General features: G+C 44.7%; 1 protein-coding gene across 3 annotated transcripts in view; it reads left to right on the forward strand.

Annotated features, from left to right (window-relative positions):
• Positions 1-21,072, forward strand: part of Fancd2 — a 728,399-nt gene that overhangs the window by 500,443 nt on the left and 206,884 nt on the right. For all 3 annotated transcript variants that reach the window (XM_068387949.1, XM_068387938.1, XM_068387943.1), the window contains 3 exons: positions 1,532-1,717; positions 7,791-7,970; positions 8,136-8,233. In XM_068387949.1, coding sequence (XP_068244050.1) covers positions 1,532-1,717; positions 7,791-7,970; positions 8,136-8,233 — 464 coding nt within the window. The remainder of the gene's footprint in view (positions 1-1,531; positions 1,718-7,790; positions 7,971-8,135; positions 8,234-21,072) is intronic.

Below are 21,072 nucleotides of genomic sequence, written 5' to 3' on the forward strand. Positions count from 1 at the left end.
ACGAAGTGCGAGGGGTGCTGACAAAAATAGCCTTCAGGAAGAACGTCTCGGTAAGATAGGTGCTGAAGGCTGAAGTATAGGAGAGACAATTGACCTTTATGGTTCACTACTTTTGGGAGGTTATACACAGACCACTGAACGCCACCTTGAAGTAGGTTGTAGCCACCCTATAAGTGATTTAGATCCTCGGCCATGTAGAACTAGACAAGACTTGTGGAAAAATGTTAGTGTATGGTACTCTAGGACCTAACACTTGAGGAGAACAAAATAGATGCTGGTAGAAAACAAACTGGCTTTATTGGTTCTCTTAAAAGTTTATTTATGGCTTGGGCAGACAGTAATATACTATAACACCATCTGTCTCTATTGCCTCTTGGAGAAGTATTTTATTTTCCATACCCTTTAGCCATTTACTCATAATCTATAAATGTACAAGTACAGTAATATACATACATGTATCAATGAAAGGGAATTGTATGAGGAACATGCTAACATGCATTTTAAATGAAATCTTGTAGTAGTCTGAACACAGAAGATGTATTTGTTACTTAGTCCTCTTCACCTCATTAACTATTGCTTACTTAACTTTGAAACATTACTCGCTGTAGTTTAGGAATATAAAGTCCCCGACATAAAGACAATTTCTTTAACTTTTTGAACAATACTTATTAACATCTCCAAAGGGGCTCTTTTGGAATGAAATGAGAATTACATTATACTGAAGAAGTATTGATTTAAAAGCTCAAGATGGAGATGGCTGGCGACTAATCAAGGTCCTTTGTGTCAATAGGCATAGGAGATAATGATGATGAAGAAACACAGCTTCCTTTGAGTTTCTTGGAGGGTTGAGCGCCTGACATTTGGCCTAGTCAGTACACGAAACATGATTTTCTCCTCGGAAAAAGTAAGAAGGTTAGACCTGACGAACCTAGTTACTTTGATTTAGCCTAGAGGGATGACACCATTTAAAATCCAAGGACTCTCTCTTTGAAGGGGTAGCCTGTGCAGAGCTACATTTAGTTCTTGCATCCCTTCTATAGGACCGAGAATAGATGCCAGGAGATTTGGCTAGTCATAAAGGTTTCACATGGTCAACATTGGTAGGGTCTCCCCTCTTCTAACTGTGAGTCTCCCATTTAAAGTAAGAGGGCTTGTATTTGTGTTAGATCAATCACAAAATTTGTGTAATTTTTATTACTGTATTCTTAACTACAAATATGAGTCCTTTAAAGGTTACTTACCACCCCAGAAACCTTATAGCTCTGGGATTAGAATCGGGAATTGGCTCATGTAGGAGAACGGGGTAACCCCCATCTTCTACATTCCCGCTAGCCTCCCTCACAGAATGTTTATGGTTATCCAGCTGGTTCAGCTATGTTGTTGTTTATTCCTATTCAAAGGACTTGGGTTTGCATATTTAGAAAAAATACAAATTACCAAAAGTTGTAATTTTTCAAATGTTTTGTAACAATTTTCTGACTGTTTAGACTTACTTTGTAAACAGGATCATAATTTGACTTTTTTTATATAGGTTGTGAGTGATATGAGAGAGAGCATTTCCCTACCTGGAGATTATATTGGAAGTTCACAGAGAACTCCTAAAGAAAAGAATCCTTCTAAAAATGATGATGATACTGCAGCTTACGAAATTCTCCTGATGACCAAAATCAAAATGGCAATACAATTCAACAAGTTCCTTACAAATGCCTGGTTGAAGGTGAGATGGGAGAATTATATGTAAATTTTTCCTTTCGTACTAAATTACTTGAGTCAGGCAAATATTACAAGCTATTTTTGTTTTCAGTAAAGCAACTATAACATTACTGTACTATAGTTATTTTTACTGTAGTAGTAATTCTTTTTATCCTATTCACATAGGACTACTTGAATAAAGTCGAGTGTCCCTTGAACACCTGATGTTTATATTCATGTTAGATTCCAGGAGTCCTGCATGTCATTTCTTAAATCAAGAATACCTAGTTTTGGAAAATTTGTCTTGATAAATAAACAAAGGCATCAAAGACTAGAATAGTTCTTATCTCAAATTAAAATTGGGAGCTGTGTGGAATTAGCAGCCTCTTTGTAATGTATAGCTCCAACAGTTAGCAACCAAACTATTCATATTGATATTTCAAGAGCAGTAATATTTCTTAAAACTAGCCTATAGATTCCAAACTTGGATGATTTTCAGGATAGAATTCAACATTCTGTCTAGTATGCTGCCAAGATTATTATAATGACAGTGATTGTGTAATTTAATGCTTTTTCGTGTCAAGCAGGTTAATTTTCACTCGAGCTATCCTAATTGTACCATCTCTTTGGGAAAGAGTATGGATTAAACATTTTGGAGTTAATTGCTACTGGTTTCCTCTGTGAATAAAAGGTTTATGACATTAATTAAAATGTTGACATACGTATTATATATTATCAATGCTGTATAGATTACAGTATGTAATTAAGCATATACTTAAAAATTTTTGCTTAATGACAAATTTGCTTATTAATATGGTTGTAGAAATGTAATAACATTGAGTGATGGAGTACCTGTTCTCTGGAGGGTATACAATACTGTACAATTGACTTAGTATTGCCTTCTGCATACTGTGAATTAATTTTTTATTGTGCAAGTGTTGTTCTTTATATTACCATGTAAAGTACAACCCCATGTAAAGGGTGAACCCCAAAATTTCCTTTACAAAAAGCATTTTTATCATATACTTCATGTAATGGATGAATGGGAATCTCAAGGCAAAGGGCCTCATGTAATGGATGAATGGGAATCTCAAGGCAAAGGGCCTCGGATATATTTCGGCAGTCGTCTCTATCTTGAGTTATTAATTCAATACTTCTCCATTCATCATCTACTTTTCACTTCATAGTCCTAGGCTATGTAGGCCTGGGTCTTCCAACTCTTCTAGTGCCTTGTGGAGCCCAGTTAAACGTTTTGTGAACTAATCTCTCTTTGGGGAGTGCGAAGAGCATGCCCAAACCATCTTCATCTACCCCTCATCATTGTCTCATCCACATATGGTACTCAAGTAACCTCTCTTAGAGTCTCATGTTTAATCCTGTCCTGCCATTTAACTCTCAATATCCTCCTGAGGGATTTGTTCTCAAATCTACTAAATCTATTGGAGATATTTTCATTGTCATACCATGACTCATGTCCATAGAGTAACACCGATCTTACTAAACTGATATATAGTCTGATTTTTATATGTAATTTCAGGCGATTTGATTTCCAAATTTTATGTAACATGGCCATTGTCTGATTTGCTTTTTCAATCTTTCACTAAACTTTAATTCTAAAGACCTTGTATTTGAGATCATAGTTCCTAAATACTTAAATGATTCTACCTCATTAATCCTTTTTCCTTCCAGTGATATTTCATCTTCCATTGCAAATTCCGTTCTCATCATCTTTGTCTTTCTTCTATTTATCTTCAACCCAACCTCCTGTGATACTTCATGCATTCAGGTAAGCAAGCATTGCAAATCCTGTGATGATTTAATAAGGACAGCATAGGTCTGCTAAATTCCTATCACCAATCCAATCCAATCATTCTCCACCATCTCTGACTGTTCTACGCATAACAAAATCCATGAGGAGGATAAACAACTTAAGTGACAACACATTCCTTGAAGTATCCCGCCATTCACTGGAAATTTTTTTGATAAAAGACTCTGTTAACATTAACTTTGCACTTGCTATGCTCATGAACAGACTTAATCAAATTTACATATTTAAGAGGAATTCCATGATAATGTAGGACTCTCCACAAAATTGGCCAGTGCACACTATCAAGGGCTTTGTCATAGTCCACAAATGCCGTCAAAAGGAGATTTCTATATTCTACGCTTTGCTGTACAACATGTCTCAAAATGAAAATTTGGTCAGTGCAACCTCTACCTATTCTAAATCCTGTTTGTTCATCTTTCAGCTTTTCATCAATCTTTCTCTCCAGTCTGTTTCGAATAAACATACTATATATTTTCATTACAACTGACGTAAGTGTTATGCTTCTGTAATTGTTGCAATCAGTCAGGTCTCGATTTTTTGCTATTTTCGCCAACACTCCTAACTCCCATTCATGAGGTTTTTCCTCCATGCCACATTCTACTAAACAATCTTGTAAGTAGTCTGGGACTCACTTCATTTTCGACTAGTACTATCTTGGCAGTTATTCCATCGTATCCCGGGTCTTTCTATCTCTAGGTTTTTTTAGGTTATCTTCGACTTCAAGCACACTGAATTCATTCATGGGCACATCAAGGTCTTCATCAGCTTCTGGTATATCAATCAAATTATTCCTTTCATATCTCTCATTCATAACCTCACTGGAGTGTTCCATCCAACGTTGACTTTCTTCATCTTCTGTTGCTATAACAAAACCATCTCTCTTTTTGATGGGTATATGCTGCTTCTTTGCCCCTGTCGAGATTTCATTAATGATTCTATGAGCAACTCTTACATCATAGCCACTTCCTGAATTCATAGCTTTGTCAGCCTCATCTGCTCTACTGTCTAAGTATTCTCTCCAGTCATTCCTGGCTTTTCTTTCAACCTCACTGTCAATACGGGAATACTTAACATGCTCTACCTTGTACTTTTCATTTCTTCTTAGAAAACTTTCAACAATCAGTTTCTGTCTTTGTCTCCTTTTTATAGTATCCCAAGTATCATTAGATATCCATGGTTTTCTCCTTGTAACTGTGTCCCAAGACTTCACTACCAACTGACTGATATATGTTTTTAGTATCACACCATTCTTCATTAGTTGTCTGTTCTTCGTTTCTTAAATTTTCTAAAACTGGAAATCGATTCCTCTATTAAATTACAAATGTTTCTCCATGCTCGTCTTCTGAAAGCTTAGTTGTATCAAACCTAGGTATTCTATCCATCTTTCTGTTGGGGGCTTTCAGTTTTAACTTCTGTGTGGCAATGAGGAGCTGGTGATCACTACCAATATCGGCATCTCTATAGCTTCTTACATTTCAGAGTCGTCCCTCTCTCTTTATTAATGGCAATGTGATATATTTGATTTTTGTAAATGCCACATAGTGAAGTCCATGTATACCTGCGGATGTTCTTGTGTTGAAAAAGAGTACCTCTAATGACAAGATTGTTTGCTGAACAGGAACTTATGAAATGTGCTCCATTTTCATTTGTAACTTTGCCAAGACCCTCGACACCCATCACATTCTCTATCCCTTGATTATTTCTTCCAACTTTAGCATTGAAGTTGCCACTCACAATTTTCATATCTCTCAGGGATCTCATCTATTACCCTCTGCAGTTTTTCATAGTAGTCATCTTTCCTTTCATCTGGGGAATCATTTATTGGGGTATAGTATACTATGATACTCATGTTGCACTGCTTTCATTTGAACATTGCTAGTAACAATCTACTATTTACAGCTATCCACTCCTTTAATGCCTTTTCTGCTCTTGGTGTTATCATCATTCCTACCTCTTCTCTACCAAATCCATCTGATCCTCCTAAGTAGATATATATACTGCCTTGGTCTAAAGTTTCCTTACCAATCCCCTTACGTGTTTCACTTAGGGCTAAGATATCCAAACTATATTTCATAAATTCACTCTCCACTTGCTGTAACATCCCAATCTGATTCATGGTTCTCACATTCGAATTACCTATTTTCAATTTTTCTTTAGTATTTATAAACCGGGAGATTCTTAGCACCTTGCTACACCTGGGACTGTGGGCCATTCTTTCATCTTCTCTATCCATGACTGACTAAATCCATAGAGGATTGATTGGCTAGATACATCAAAGAATAACCACTTCCTTGTGATATAATCTTTATTTATTATAACATCTTTAAAAAAAGCTCTAGTATCATTAGTTATCACTTGCATGTGTAGATGCTTTCGTTTATTCCTCAAGATAGGCGATGAAACGTAAACAAAAGTTTCTGTTTTTAAGCGTCGTTTTTAGGAAAAACATGACATAAAATCGCTATTATTTCATTTATATTGAATTTCTAAGGATAAAGTAAATCCACATTAATAAAAACATTATTACTACATTACCAATACTTGGTAAGATAATTGTTGCTGCAAAAGCTAGCTTGGTTGGCCTGGGCACCAGCCGTCCGTTGAGATACTACCGCTAGAGAGTTATGGGGTCCTTTGACTGGCCAGACAGTACTACATAGGACCCTTCTCTCTGGTTACGGTTCTTTCTCTTTGCCTACACAGACACCGAATAGTCTGGCCTATTGTTTACAGATTCTCCTCTGTCCTCATAGACCTGACACCACTGGGATTACTAGACAATTCTTCTTCACCCAAGGGGTTAACCACTGCACTGTAATTGTTCAGTGGCTACTTTCCTCTTGGTAAGGGTAGAAGAGACTCTTTAGCTATGGTAAGAAGCTCTTCTAGGAGATGGACACTCCAAAATCAAACCATTGTTCTCTATTGTTGGGTAGTGCCATAGCCTCTGTACCATGGTCTTACACTGCCTTGGGTTAGAGTTCTCTTGCTTGAGGGTACACTCGGGCACACTTTTCTATCTAGTTCCTCTTCCTCTTGTTCTGTTGAAGTTTTTATAGTTTGAATAGGAAATATTTATTTTAATATTGTTACTATTCCTAAAATGTTTTATTTTTCCTTATTTCCTTTCCTCACTGGGCTATTTTCCCTGTTGGGGCCCCTGGGCCTATAGCATTGTGCTTTTCCAACTAGGGTTGTAGCTTAGCATTTAATAATAATAATAATAATAATATACACAGATGTGTAAATGTTTTAGGTGGCGGGTATAGCAAGAGCATGATATAAAATAGTCTTTATTTAATTTGTTCTGGATTTCCAAGTATACAGCAAAAGAATTTTAACCAATTTATACGGAATGGAGGACAATTACATTGCTAGTAGTACAAACGAAAGCAACGAAGATAATCCCCATGATGATGCTGTCTTGATCAATTTTTTTAAACACTATAATAGTTCGAATGGCAGTGTTGATTTTGATGGTTTTTTATTTAAAGTTTCTTAAATAAAGGATTTTGTCTTCTTTCAGACATGTTTGCATCATTGTTTTCTTGTTTGCCATAGTGTAGGCACCTATAACCTGGGAGTTTTGAGGTTTCGGACAACCACCACTACTGCCATGTCTTGGCAAATAATATAAACATCCTTAGTTGTTCAAAACAAGTTTTTGGTGATGGAAGTATTGTAATAAAGAAAAAATTAATTATTTTTATTTCATATATTGTAAACAGACAACTACAGTGTATGATTATACTGAGCATATTATATGCTGTTAAGTCAATGTTTCCTAACTACTATGTAATTACAAAAATTAATCATAGGCACAAATTAGAAAATCTAGGTTTCGGACAACTGTGCTAACCTACCAACAGGTTCACACAACATAGCCCGAGAACAGTGCTATAAATAAAGATAAAATTACCAGCAAATATTCCTACTTTACTAAAACATAAAACTATATACCATAATTAAAATAAGTATATTATATCATTTTAAGTCTATCATTCCAAACTACTAACCTATTAATGAACCATATGCAACTAGAGTACCCTAACAACAACACAACAGAGGTTGAGAAAGTAAATATTTTCATAATTCCAAAAGTATCTCTCATGTAACAGATGAACCCTGACTTTTTTCTTCCAAAACTGGTCACCAAATTTTGCCCTTTAGATGGTAATATACGGCATGTTAGAATAGAAGTGATATAGAAATGTACAGTATTTACTGGTATTATTTTGATACTAAATATCATTGTATTTTTACTGTTTAGGCTATTCAAGATGCGGATGACGTTGCTAGTGTTCGGCCTCTGGACTTCCTCTTATTAGTTGTATTGTATGAAGAAGTACCATCTCGGCAACGACCAATTGAGAGCATTTTCCGAAATAAAATTAGAACAAGTCTATTTTCAGATACAATGATTGAAAAAACCTTTTTTAATCACAAAGCTGTAAGTTTTCTTTCAATATGTATTTCGACTTTAGAACTAGAATTTATATCTGTGAATAAGTTTTGAATGAAATACTTTGTTCTTTACATTTCTGTCTGTTTTATATGTGATGACTGATGACTTTTTTTTTTTTTTTTTTAATTACATTTTTTATTTGTTTTTTAGCTTTTGAGGGAATACTTCTCATCTGTCATCAAGATAGCTAGTATACTTTTGAGGTCATTTGAACCATTAATAAGCCAAGCTGCTGCTGCTATTTATAGGTGAGATTATAGGCATGCTGTACCATTTTATAAGTTTTGATATTACACCTTTGCATTTGAAGTTGCAATTTGATAAGCCCAATATCTTCTTGTTTCTAAATTTGTCCTTTCCATTACTAATCTGTTGAGTTCACTGGTAAAGGTTACCAAAATTATAATTCAATCTGTGATTGTGTTTTTTGTATATCTTCAGGGTTCTTTTGGTTTATATGGAAAAAATTTTTTTTTTATTATTTTGATAGATTAGAATAACTGATACTGAAACTTTAAACTAGTAGTATACTTTTTATATTAAGTAGGAAATTCTAGGTATAATTCTTATCTAGGTGACTAAAAACTACCTGTGATGATTAATATTACCATACTTTAAATAACAAAAAATACTTTTTACCCGTTGAACGCACAAAACGGAAAACGGAAAATCCGCTCACCCACCGGAGCTAAGAAAGAAAACGAGAGAAAGGGGTAACTCGTGACTGCGAACAGAAAATGGGAACCCCAAGCTCTCGCTCTCTTGGACACAAAATCAGGACTAATAAGCACACAACACTATTATAAACGTATAAAAATAAAATTGTAACACCAAGATAAGACTACGAACGAAGAATAGCGTCTGCTAAAACCAAATTGAATGGAAAAGTCGACTGACTAACGCCCCGGTGGGGCGGGTACTAAACTATAATAAAGCTAGATGCTAAACTTGTACGTAGACTGGACTTGCTAGCAAAACAAAAAGTACCATGGGAATAATAACCATAATAACAATGACGGTTCAAAAGGCATAAGGCCAGGGACTTGACCAAGAACCTAAGTGACAGAGTACAAAACGGGCAGACAAAGATGAATTCCCCAAACAAACAATGGCCGCCGTGAAGGGCCAGACGGGAATGATAAAACTGACTATTCTGAATATAAAACAAAAGCCCGGTACTACAAAAAGCTGTCAAAACAAACTATGGTATTTAACATTGGAATGGGTGAAGATGGAGCTTCGGACATGACGAAATAAACCCACGAGTGTGATAATAGCCGAGAGCACCAAAACAAAATTCCACAATGCCGCAGTCCAAAAAGAAGGATGTTGTTCAGATGGCGCTCGCGTCGGGGCGTGGGTGGCGTGGCTCTGGTGGGTTGGCTAGGGCCTTTGTATCGGCCCATCCCTTTGACGAAGGAATTAACTAGATGGAAGACAACCTGTGAATAGTGGATTTCACGCGCCTTTGCTTTATACACGACACCCACAAGGTGCTCGCGCGAGGGTTGTAACCTCTGCATTCCATGCTTTTATCTTTCATGGGAATTCTTGCCATCATCTTTCTTGTGGCCAACTTAAGACAAATTTGAAAATGTGATGAAAAATTATTTTGAATGGTTAAAGGAAGTTCCAAAATTCAGAATTTAAATCTCGGGGAAAAAACCTTCAGCATCATATAGAAAAGCATTTATATACATATCTTGAATTGAAACCAGAACTATGGTATAGCCTTATGTCCATTAATGTACCCATTAACATTTTCTGTTAAATAGCTATGGGCTGAAACTGAAATTATGTCTTTATCAAGAGTTCTGTAGATGGAATCACTATAAAAGTTAATGTCAAGATTACTTTGGTAAATAACCATTTACTGTACTAATAGAAGTTCCAGGGAGAGTGAATTTTTATTGATTGTGGTTATATACTAGATATACTGTACTAAACAATAAACTCCCTCGTATTTGTCACAACCATGGCCAAATGGTTGTCGGATAACTTAATATTCTGCATAACTGGTCATCTCTACAAATTACCATAAAACCCTAAAAGATTCATTATAACTCATTGCTACAAAGTATATGGATTTTTATAATTATTATTATTAATATTATAGTGAAAAGGAGTGAAATAAGAAAGAAAAATTTAGTTCAAGCTCATTTGGTTAAACTATATCTTAAATGTGGAAGTGTACAGCAGCAATAAACAATTTACTAAAGTCTCTCTCTCTCTCTCTCTCTCTCTCTCTCTCTCTCTCTCTCTCTCTCTCTCTCTCTCTCTCTCTCATATGAAATATATATATATATATATATATATATATATATATATATATATATATATATATATATATGTATATATACTGTATAAATAACAGTATATATAGTAGGAGAAGTAAAGAAAGCATTAAAAGACATGAGAAGAGGCATAACATCAGAAGATAGCCTACCATTTGATTTAAATAATAGATGAAGGAGATTTCATAGTAGTAAAACAAACTGAACTGTACACAAAATGTCAGCAAGAATGCTCTATACCTACACCTTGGAAAAACTGTAACATTATACCAATTCTAAAAAACGGGAGACAAAGGTCCTGAAAAATTACCGCTCAATAATTTTACTCTCGATAATATATAAAATATTTACAAAGATCATATTAGGCCGAATAGAAAGACAGCTAGACTTAAATCTACCAAGAGATCAGGCAGGCTTTAGAAGTGGGTACAACAACTAACCATATCCATGTTATTAACCAGCTACTGGAAAAATCAACAGAGTATAACAAAACACTATGTATGGCATTTATAGAATATGAGAAAGCTTTTGATTATGTCAAAACCTCAGCAGTAATGAAAGCCCTTCAAAGACAAGGAATAGATAAATCTTATGTTAGAACACTTGACAATATCCATACAGGAAGTACATCAATCCTAAAACTACATATAGTGAGAAAATTCCATTTGAGAAAGGAGTTAGACAAGGAGATCCCATCTCTCCTAAATTACTATCAGAATGCCTAGAAAAACTTTTTAAAGATTCAGATTGGGAATATGTAGGAATTGATATTAATGGGGAATACCTCAACCACTTAAGATTTGCAGATGACATAGTTGTGTTTAGTTAATCATGGGAGGAATTACAAAAGATGAAAAAAGGTTTGAATAGAGAAAGCAGAAATGTAGGACTGAAAATTAATATGAGTAAAACTAAGATAATGTTCAATTAAAACACAGACCACAAATAAGGGTTATGGTTGAACCTCTAGAGATTATTACTGAATATACATACTTAGGGCAGACAGTAAGTTTTCCCCAGGATATGAGAGCAAAATTAAAAGAAGGATAAGCATGTGATGGAGAGATATTGGTAAATAAAATCATATTATGAAATGTGAAAAGCCACTTTCTCTTAAAAGTATCTAATCAGATTATTTTATCATATACTGTACATACAAAGCATACGCAGTGTTGTGTATATATATTATCATCATCATCAGCCGATATTAGTCCACTGCAGAACAAAGGCCTCAGTCATGTCCTTCCACGTCCTTCCACTTGCGTGTGTTTATGGTCATTCTGTACCAGTCCACATCCGCAAACTTCAAAGCTGATTGTGTATTTGAGTCATAATTTGTCTTGTCACCACCCAAATTAGCCAGTGTCATCATCATTCCTACCCCTTCTCTTCCAACTCCATCTGTTTTTCCTGAGTAAATATATATTTGTACCGTAACTGAAATACAAACCACGCTACTTAATATGGGTATTACTTTCGGCGTAGCTGAAATGACGAGCCATTAAAATTTTAACGAGGGTTTACTACCCCCTCGCTAGTTAGCGAGGGGGTAGGGAGGGGTAGCTTGCTACCCCTCCCCCCCTCACACACTTGTGATTAGCTCACTTTGCTTTTGGCTCGGGTGACGATCAGACGTGTCTGCTCCCATCCTCGCTTATGACAGCCTTTGATCTTTGTTTGTTCCAACATGAAGTACTTACCTCGAACTACTTTCTTAGGAGTATCTGGGATCTCCTCCCATCCGACCAGAGTTTTGTGTAGTTAACCCTTCTCCCGTTTTCTGTGAGGGTTGACCTCAGGCGGAGTGATACGCGCCCTGAGGCTAACCCCGGGTCAGGGAGCATGCTTGCTCAGGTCTCGACCTCCAGTAAGTTCTCTGGTCGCGTAGCGATAACATCTCGACGCTCTCCTTAATCCCAGTGCGACTCTTTGTGTCCCCGACCCCCTTTGTGTCTCGCTTGGTCCTCACGTGGTATACTTGTGCCTTTCCCTTTGTCTCCCCGCGGTCCCACGTGGTACCTTTGTGCTTCCCTTGTTCCTTCCCTCTGCATTCCTGTGTCTTGCGGTGTGTTACTAGTGTGACATGGAGCATCCCCGCTGTTGTCCTGGGCCTATGGCCGGAAAGTCGTGTGGTGCTTTCCTGTCGAAACCGGAGGTGGACCCGCACTCCTTGTGTTCGTCGTGTAGGAGCAGAGTGTGTTCCCCTACGGCCACGTGCCCGGAGTGCGAATCGTGGAACGAAGTGCAGTGGGTGCGCTTCGCCACTAAGAAGAAGAAGGCGTCTAAGAGGTCGCCTAAGAAGGCGAGCATCTCTTCTCCCCTTGCGTCTCCAGGAGTGTCGTCAGATCGAGCCTCCCTACCGCCTTCCCTTACCCAGAGTAGGGGACGAGGTAAGTCCGTTGCGGGGAAGAAGCCGGCGGCCCTTCCCCAGGAGTCTGTATTGCAGGATAGTGGGGTAGTGGCATCATTCCAGGCAAGTGAGGGGCCTGAGGGAGGGACGGGTGTGTGTTCAGAAGACGGAGCCCTGGTGCTTGCGGGGCATGTCTCATCAGATGACCCTATGTGTGGTAAAAATGTTCCTGCCTCTTCTCCCGCCTCTTGGGCGTGCTTTTCGGGTACCTCTGGAGCCGAGGGCGCCGTCGGGAAAGACGACTCAACGCCATCAGACTCCCTCGGGTGGGTACCTCCGAGGACGCCCTGCAGGTCCCTGTTGAGAATGGAGGAAGGCTTCGGAACCTGGTTCCCCAATGAAGAACGCCCACGGTCCCCTCTAGCGCCGTCGACTACCTTACCAGACGTCTTCTTGCAGCCCCCGTCTTCCGCCGATCGTCGAGTTATACCTCCAGCGGCTCTTCGCGCGCCCGCCCCGCCGACGAGTTACGACGCGTCGTCAGACTCTTCAGCCGTAGCGGGTTCCTGTTCCTCGGAGGGCGAAGCCCGTAAGAAGTCCCGTAGACGTCGTGAGAGGTCCCGGAGGAGAGACACTCTTTCCCGCTCACGCTCCAGGCCTTGCCACGGGGGTAGACGCTCCAGGTCCCCCAGAAGGAAGTTTAGAAGAAGTAGATCTCCTGAAGAAGAATGGGTAGTTATCCCGCGTAGCAAGCTCGTCGAGCTCTCAGCAGTTCCGAGTTCTTCAGGTTGGCGCCCTAAATCCAGAACTCCGGAGAGATTCACATCCAGCGGTAGGTTTGACCGACGGAGGGACACGTCTTTTCCGGCCCCATCGAACAGGCGTAAGGCCGCGAAGGTTCCGGCTCAATCCGCCCAGCGGAGAGAGTCGCCCCTTCGGTCTGGCAGCCGCGTCCCATCCTCCAAGGTGACTCTTAAACGTCAGGAGAAGGAGAGATGGCTCCCCCGTCCGGCAAGCCCACGGAAGCCTGGTTCTCCACAACGAAGGATAGACCTAGGACGGAGGTCCCCACCGATACGGCAATGCCCGTCTTCGTCCAGAGCCATATACGGAGGCCCCCGTCGGAGGGGCTCCGTCAAGAGCAGCAGATCGCCCTACAGAGGACATGGAGGATAACATGGAGGGCTCAACAGCGTAGGTCTCTGCATACAGGAGATTGATGGGGCTCATCAGGAGCCATCACAGGATAGAAGAGCCCAAACCCTTCTCCGAGGAAGCCTGGCGCTCTAGCCTAAACAGACTGGTAGAGGCCCCCGTCCAGCAAAGACCGTCTTTAGCACTCCCGGTGGCCAGGGATGTTAGGCTGGGTAGAGCCCACGTGAACAAAATCATGGCCAACCATACTGAGGCTCCCAAGACCCAGAGTTCCTCCAAGCTGCTCCAAGGCCTGAGGTCGCAGAGCAAATTCTACCTTCCAGAGGGACAGCGGCCAGGTGCCTGTAAGGTAGAACCAGCGCTCGAGGTTTTAGGCCAAGGAGGACCTGAAGATAGGACCTCGACGGCCCCGGTCTGTTTCTCGCAGTCGGAGGCAACGATGATGGAGGAGATAGCCAAAGATCTGGTCAACGTGTCTTCCTGGCTGGACTGGTGGGCCTCCGCCCTTGTAGGCGTCCAGTCCTCCTATGACCTCACGGTCCCGGAAAATCAGGCTTTACTGAAGGAGCTGATTAGCTCGGGAGGTAAGGCCTTAAAATTCCTTTCCTACCAGTCTCTAGCGCAAGCCGCCAACTGGGTCCTGCGGAGGAGGGACACAGTCCTTAACAAGATAACCAGGCGTATCCAAGACAGGGAAGCGAGAGCCTTGAGAAGTCTGCCCCTGTGGGACGATTCCCTTTTCCCCCTGAAGGCAGCGGAAGAAACAATGGAAAGGGTCAGAAAACGAAAAGACGTGGGTGATCCCAGACCCCAGTCGGTGAGAAGACCTATCCACAGAAGGACCACTTCCGATGTTCCTCCCCCTCCTCGGGCCGCGCCTAGCCAGCCCAGGAGAGACGCCCCAGCGACGGCTTGGTCACAACCATCGCAGCCCTCCCGTAGGGGAACAACGTCAGCTCATTCCTTCTTTAGACCTTCCTACGCGGCAGCCAGGAGAGGGCGTTCAGGCCGCGCCTCCAGAAGGAGATAGGGAGAGAGGTGGGGGGATGCCTCAGACATTTTTGGCAAGCATGGAAAGACCACGATACGGACCCGTGGACTGTAACAGTTCTGAAAGAAGGGTACAGGTTACCTTTCCTAGCCTCCAATACCAGACCTACGGGCAGAGTGGTTGGCTCCCAAGGACCTCTTGAGGAAGACAGCTTTGCAAGTGGAAGTCTCGGCGATGCTGGCGAATGGAGCGATAGAACCAGTCCAGGAGCCGGACCCGGGGTTCTACAGCAGACTCTTCCTGGTGGAGAAGGCAACTGGAGGTAGGAGGCCGTTCATAGACCTCTCAGCCCTCAATAAGTTTGTGTGCAAGACCGACTTCAAGATGGACACCCCGAAGTCGGTCCTGGCATCCTTGAGGGAAGGGGACTTCATGATGTCCATAAACCCCAAGGACGCATACTTCCAAATCCCAGTCGATCCCTCCAGCAGGAAGTACCTAAGGGTGAAATGGGGTGCCCAAGCATTGCAGTTCAAGACCCTCTGCTTCGGGCTGTCCACAGCTCCTCAAGTCTTCACAAGGGTCTTCACAACAGTCTCAGTATGGGCACACGAACAGGGCATCCACCTGATTCGGTACCTGGACGACTGGTTGTTACTTTCAGCCTCAGGGTAAGTACTGAGGGAGCAAGGCACGAAGCTACTGCGGTTCTGCAATGTCCTGGGCGGCATCATCAACCTGGAGAAGTCTCAATTGATACCCTCCACTAGGATGACCTACCTCGGAATGATCCTGGACTCCCGGTTGGCGAGAGCCTTCCCTTCTGCAGAGAGACTAGAAACTTGGACTAGATCCTCCGCCCCTTCCTGTCGGACCAGCCCAGGAGAGCGAAGGACTGGCAGAGATTGATAGGCCATCTCGTATCATTGGAGAAACTGGTCCCCCAGGGGAGGCTCAAGCTCAGGGGGGTCCAGTGGAATCTGAAGGAGCTCTGGAACCAGAGGGACTCCCCCCCCAAGGTGATTCCTGTTCTCCCGGAAACGAAGTAAGTCCTGGAGTGGCGCAGCAGGTCAAACACACTCAAGGGAATGCCCTTCGCAGCCGACCCTCCCAAGATGCTTCTGTTCACGGACGCATCCAAGCGGGGTTGGGGTGCCCACCTCCTCGGGAGATCAGCAAAAGGCCGCTGGATGGACGAGGAGAAGGCTCAGCACATAAACGTCCTAGAAATGAGGGCAGTTCGAAGGGCGTGCCTAGAGTTCGTCAATCTACTCCGGGGGAACACCGTGGCACTGATGTGCGACAACGCCACTGTGGTGGCCTACATAAGCAGGGAGGACTAAAATCGAAGGAGTTGTGCGACCTCGCGTTGGAACTTCTGGAATGGGCCAAGGTGGAGCAGATCAGAATCTCAGCAAGGTTCATTCCGGGAAAAAGGAACGTCCTGGCCGACGGCCTCAGCAGGATGGGACAAGTAGTAGGAGCCGTGTGGTCCCTACACCCAGAAGTGGCCAAAGTCATCATCCAAAAATGGGGGTCGCCAGTGATAGACCTCTTTGCAACAAGACTGAACGCACAGCTCCCCGTGTTTTGTTCTCCTGTGCCAGACCCAAGAGCGGCGTTAGAGGATGCCTTCCAGCATCCTTGGGACAATCTCGACATTTACGCCTTCCCTCCTTTCGCGATGCTCAGGCAGGTGCTCAACAGAGTAAGGAGGGCCCACAACCTAAAGATGTCTTTGGTAGCGCCCTGGTGGCCGGAGAGAGAATGGTTCGTGGATCTAAAGGAACCAGCGTGTCTTCCACCTTGGCCCCTCCCGGACAGGCCAGACCTTCTCCGGCAGCCCCACTTTCAAAGGTTCCACGAGAACCCTCAGTCCCTCCGCCTTCACGCGTGGAGGTTATCGAGCGTCTCCTGAGGAAGGAAAGCTATTCGTCGGGAACAGCAGCAAGGATGTCAGGGTATCTGAGAGGTTCATCGGCAGCGGTCTACCAAGCAAAGTGGGCCACTTTCACTAAGTGGTGCTCCTCCAGGAACATCAAGCCACTGAAGGCCTCCATTCCGGAGGTTGCGGACTTCTTGGTCTATCTCAGGGAGGTGGTCAACATGTCTATTCCGGCCATCAAGGGAGTCCGTGCAGCGTTAGGCCAAGTTTTCCTCCTGAAGGGCATCGACCTGGGAGCGTCTAGGCATATCTCGATGCTCATCAAGAGTTTCGAGCAGGCATGCCCCCCTCAAGACGTTAGGGTGCCACAGTGGGATGTGGCCAGGGTCCTGGAGATGTTAGTAGAACCCCCGTCCGAGCCCCTAAAAGACATCGTGGACAAGGATCTCACCCTCAAGACTGTCTTTCTGCTGGCATTAGCCTCAGCAAAAAGGGTTGGGGAGATTCATGGACTGTCTTACAAGGTCTCGCACTCGAAGGGTTGGCGAGAGGCTTCCTTCAAGTTTGTACCATCATTTGTAGCTAAGACCCAGAATCCAGCCGTGTGGGATCCCAGGTTTGAGGGCTTCTCAGTACCAGCAATCCCTTGCTCGGACAGCCCGAAGGACTTAAGGCTGTGCCCTGTCAGAGCAATAAGGAAATACCTAGAGAGGACAGCTAGACTTCAGCCTGGTATCAAAAGTCTTTTTGTTTCCACAGGCCCAGTGAAGAAGCCAGTCTCAAAGAACACTATCTCCTGGCTGCGGCAGGTGATTATCAGAGCCTACAGTAGTGCGGGAATTCGCCTGCTGGGCAAGCCCAGGCCCCACGACATTAGGGGTCTAAGTACCTCGTTAGCATTCGAGAAGAATATGGCAGTGGGCCAGATCCTGAGAGCAGGCACCTGGGCTAACCAGTCGACCATCACGGCTCATTACCTAAAGGACTATTCGAGGAAGTCCCTGGATGGGTTCTGAATAGGAACCGTCATCTCCGCACTCCAAATGATTTAACGGCGTAGCCCCAGAAACAACCGCAGATGGTAAGACCAAGAGAGACAGGTTCGTTCCTTAACCCCCCTTGTTCTTCCTTCCCCTATTTCCGCTCGAAGATAGACTAGGGTAGTCCCCCTGAGCCTGTATCAAGACACGCGATCATCGGAAGGACATGTCTCCTAGGAATTCTTGCAGAGGTGAGTTACTTAGACACTAAGATGAGCTTTTTGTGTAGTTTTCCCTATTTTCCATGTTTCCTGAATGGCAACAGAACCTAGCCTCCTATCTAGGTTCCCCTGATAATGCTTAGCTCGGTCTCTAGGTCTAGAAGGCCACTCCCACCTCCTAAAGTGTAAGTCTCCTAAGAAAGTAGTTCAAGGTAAATACTCCGTGTTGGAACAAATCACAAATTTTAAGTAATTTGTATTTTTCCTAACCGTACTTACCTCGAACTACTCTCGGGTAATGGCCCACCCTTCCTTCTCCGAGTGCCTTACTGGACCTCCTAAGAACCTGAGCTACCAAGAACTTACTGGGGGTCAAGACCTGATCGTATCACTCCGTCTTAGGTTAACCCTCACAGAAAACGGGAGTAGGGTAAACTACACAAAACTCTGGTCGGATGGTGGTCGGATGGGAGGAGATCCCAGATACCCCTAAGAAAGTAGTTCGAGGTAAGTACTGTTAGGAAAAATACAAATTACTTAAAATTTGTGATTTTTTGCTTTTTCTTTGCAGTGTGTTTGGAAGTTGGCCTCTACCATGCAGAAGTGTCCCGGCTTACCTGACCGCCCTTGCGGAACGTTTATGTCGACGGTGGACACAGACCCTCACACCTTATGCCCTTATTGCAGGGGCCAACGGTGTGAAAGAAATAAAGTATGCGGTGAGTGTAGGGAGTGGTCTACCTCCCAGCGGGAGAGGTTTTCCCGGCCCCGGAAGAAGTAGTCCAATCGGGATATTTCTCCTCCAGGGGTTTCCTTGAAGCGAGAAAATCCCAAGGACTCTTCTTCCTTAGCCCGAACCTCCTCCGAAGCTCCCACTCGATCGGTCTCTCCTGAGGGACCGTCGAGTGGTAGCGTAGGCCGTACTTACGTTCACCAACCTCAGGGTTCGGGAGAGGGAGTTGCCTCCCATAGCGAGGCAGCTCCTCCTCCTTCCGCGGGGGAGGATATTTCTGATAATGTGTCTAATAATGATTTATTGCAGCTTTGGTCTTCCTTGGGGCTTCAGGGTTCGCCCTCCAAGGAAGCCCTGTTTGACATAATCAGGTTGGGGGCTGCTGTCAAACAGTCGCCGGCGGTAGCAGAGGTTGATCCTCTGTCTATTGTCGACGTTGTTGTGGCAGGGGCTTCCGACGAGTTAGGTCAAACTCCTGCTATGGTTCCCGATGCAGCTGAAGGCTTAGTTCCCCCCTCCGAACATCCTTCGAGGGAGGAGCTAAGTCCAACGGTCTCTCCTGCAGGTGATTCTCCCCCTCGGGGGAGTTCACTGACAGAGACTCCTCTTCGGAGGACTGCCGATGGTCTGCCTGCTGCCCCCTAGAGGACGTATCAGACGGAAAGTTCGCCTTCCTCTTTGCCGTAGAGGACTTCCTTCTCCCCACGAGGGAGTTAGGAGGCGCCTCTTCGGTTCTTCGTCTTCGCAGTCTCCCGCAGAGGATCCTCCTCGCCGTGCACCGACTGTTGCAGCTGTATCCCTGGACCTTTCGGCAGATCGTTCATGATCTCCTTCGCCTGCCAGACCTGCTGACCTTGCCTCTCCGTTCCTGGCCGCTGACGCGCTGTGGGCGCCTACGCACCCCATTATCCAACGGGCATCGGTCCCTTCGGGGCAAAGGGGCTTTCTCACATTGTGAGTAAGTCGCTTAAGCGCCAGGTATCCCCTGCGCGCCAGCGCTCTCCTGAGCGCCCACGCGCTATGGCGCGCAAGCGCTCTCCTGCTGTTCCTGAGACTGCTCTTCAGAAACCACCTGCTCCAGGGACAACGCGCCAGCGATCTCCTGTGGCTGAGACTATGCGCCAGCACTCTCCTGTTCGCCAGCGCTCGCCTGCGCGCCAGCGCTCGCCTGCGCGCCAGTGCTCACCTGCGCGCCAGAGATCTTCTTGCCAGCGCACATCAGCGAGCCCTCAACCTGATGCGCGCCACGCACGCCCACGTTCTCCTGCGAGCCCACGATCTCCTGCTCGCCAGCGCTCTTCACCTACTCGCCAGCGTTCGCCTGCGCGCCAACGTGCTCCTGCACGCCTACGATCTTCGGGTCTGGGCACAGAAGGGTAGAACCTTTCTTCTCCTTCCCGTCAGCGATCTCCTACGTGCCTTCGGACCTCGCCTGCTCGTCAGCCCTCGCCCGCGCGTCATCGCGCGCAGTCTCCATCACGCGCACCTGTCACAGCTCCTGCGGTGCGCCCTCCTGCGCGCCCACGCGCTAGGGGTATTTCCCCTGCGCGTGTGCGCACTCCTCCTAGAGCTCAGCGAGTTCCTGCGCGCCCACGCGTGCGCGAGCTATCACCTCCGCGCGCAAGCGCTTGCACACCCTTCGACGCCTCCTCTGCTGTCGCCAGATCGCGCACCTGTGCGCACCGATCACCTGCGCGCTCCATCATCTGCGCGCCATCGCTCACCAGCACGTCAACGCGCCCACACGTCGCAGATCGTCCACGCGCCCACAAGCCCTGCGCCCCATTGCTCTCCTGCACGACATTGCTCTCCTGCACGCCAGCGCGCGCCCTCGCCATCATCTCCGCGCGCACGCGCGCGATAAAGTTCGCCTGAGCACGAACCAGGGAAAATCCCATCGCACGAGCACCAGCGCGATTCCCAACACGATTCCCAACGCGATCCCCAGCGCGATTCCCATCGGGATTCACAGTGCGAACCCCCCCGCGAAGCTACAGGAACGCGAGTCTTCAGGTCGTCATCTTCACGTTCCCCTCCCCTTGCAAGTGCAGACCAGCGCTCCCGAAGGAGGATGGGAATACTCTGGATAGGCTCAGGAACCAACCTCCTTCCTTTCTTTTCAGGCAAGCCCAGTTGTTTCTACTCCGAAGGATCTCCCGATCCCCTTCCCTTCAGAGGGAGTCTCTGACAGCACAGCTCTCAGTAAGCAGCCATGGTTCGGGCCCCTTGTCAGAGCCGTCATGCAGGCTTTCAAACCTGCCTTCTCTGAGTTGGCCCTCAAATCAATGGCAGCTCCGACCCTACTGAAGAGGAAGAGAGGAGTAGAAGTCGTGGTAACTTCTCCCAGGGCCAAGCTGGCTCTTTGGAAGTCCTTGAGGGAGGCTCTTCCCCCCCCCCCCCCAGACTTTCTCTCCCTCCTGTGGACGAGGATTTTCCGTCCAAAGGGGAGTCGACCGAGGTGAGACGTTCTCCCATCGC

Source organism: Palaemon carinicauda, chromosome 1, assembly GCF_036898095.1.
Source record: "Palaemon carinicauda isolate YSFRI2023 chromosome 1, ASM3689809v2, whole genome shotgun sequence".
Lineage (NCBI taxonomy): Eukaryota > Metazoa > Arthropoda > Malacostraca > Decapoda > Palaemonidae > Palaemon > Palaemon carinicauda.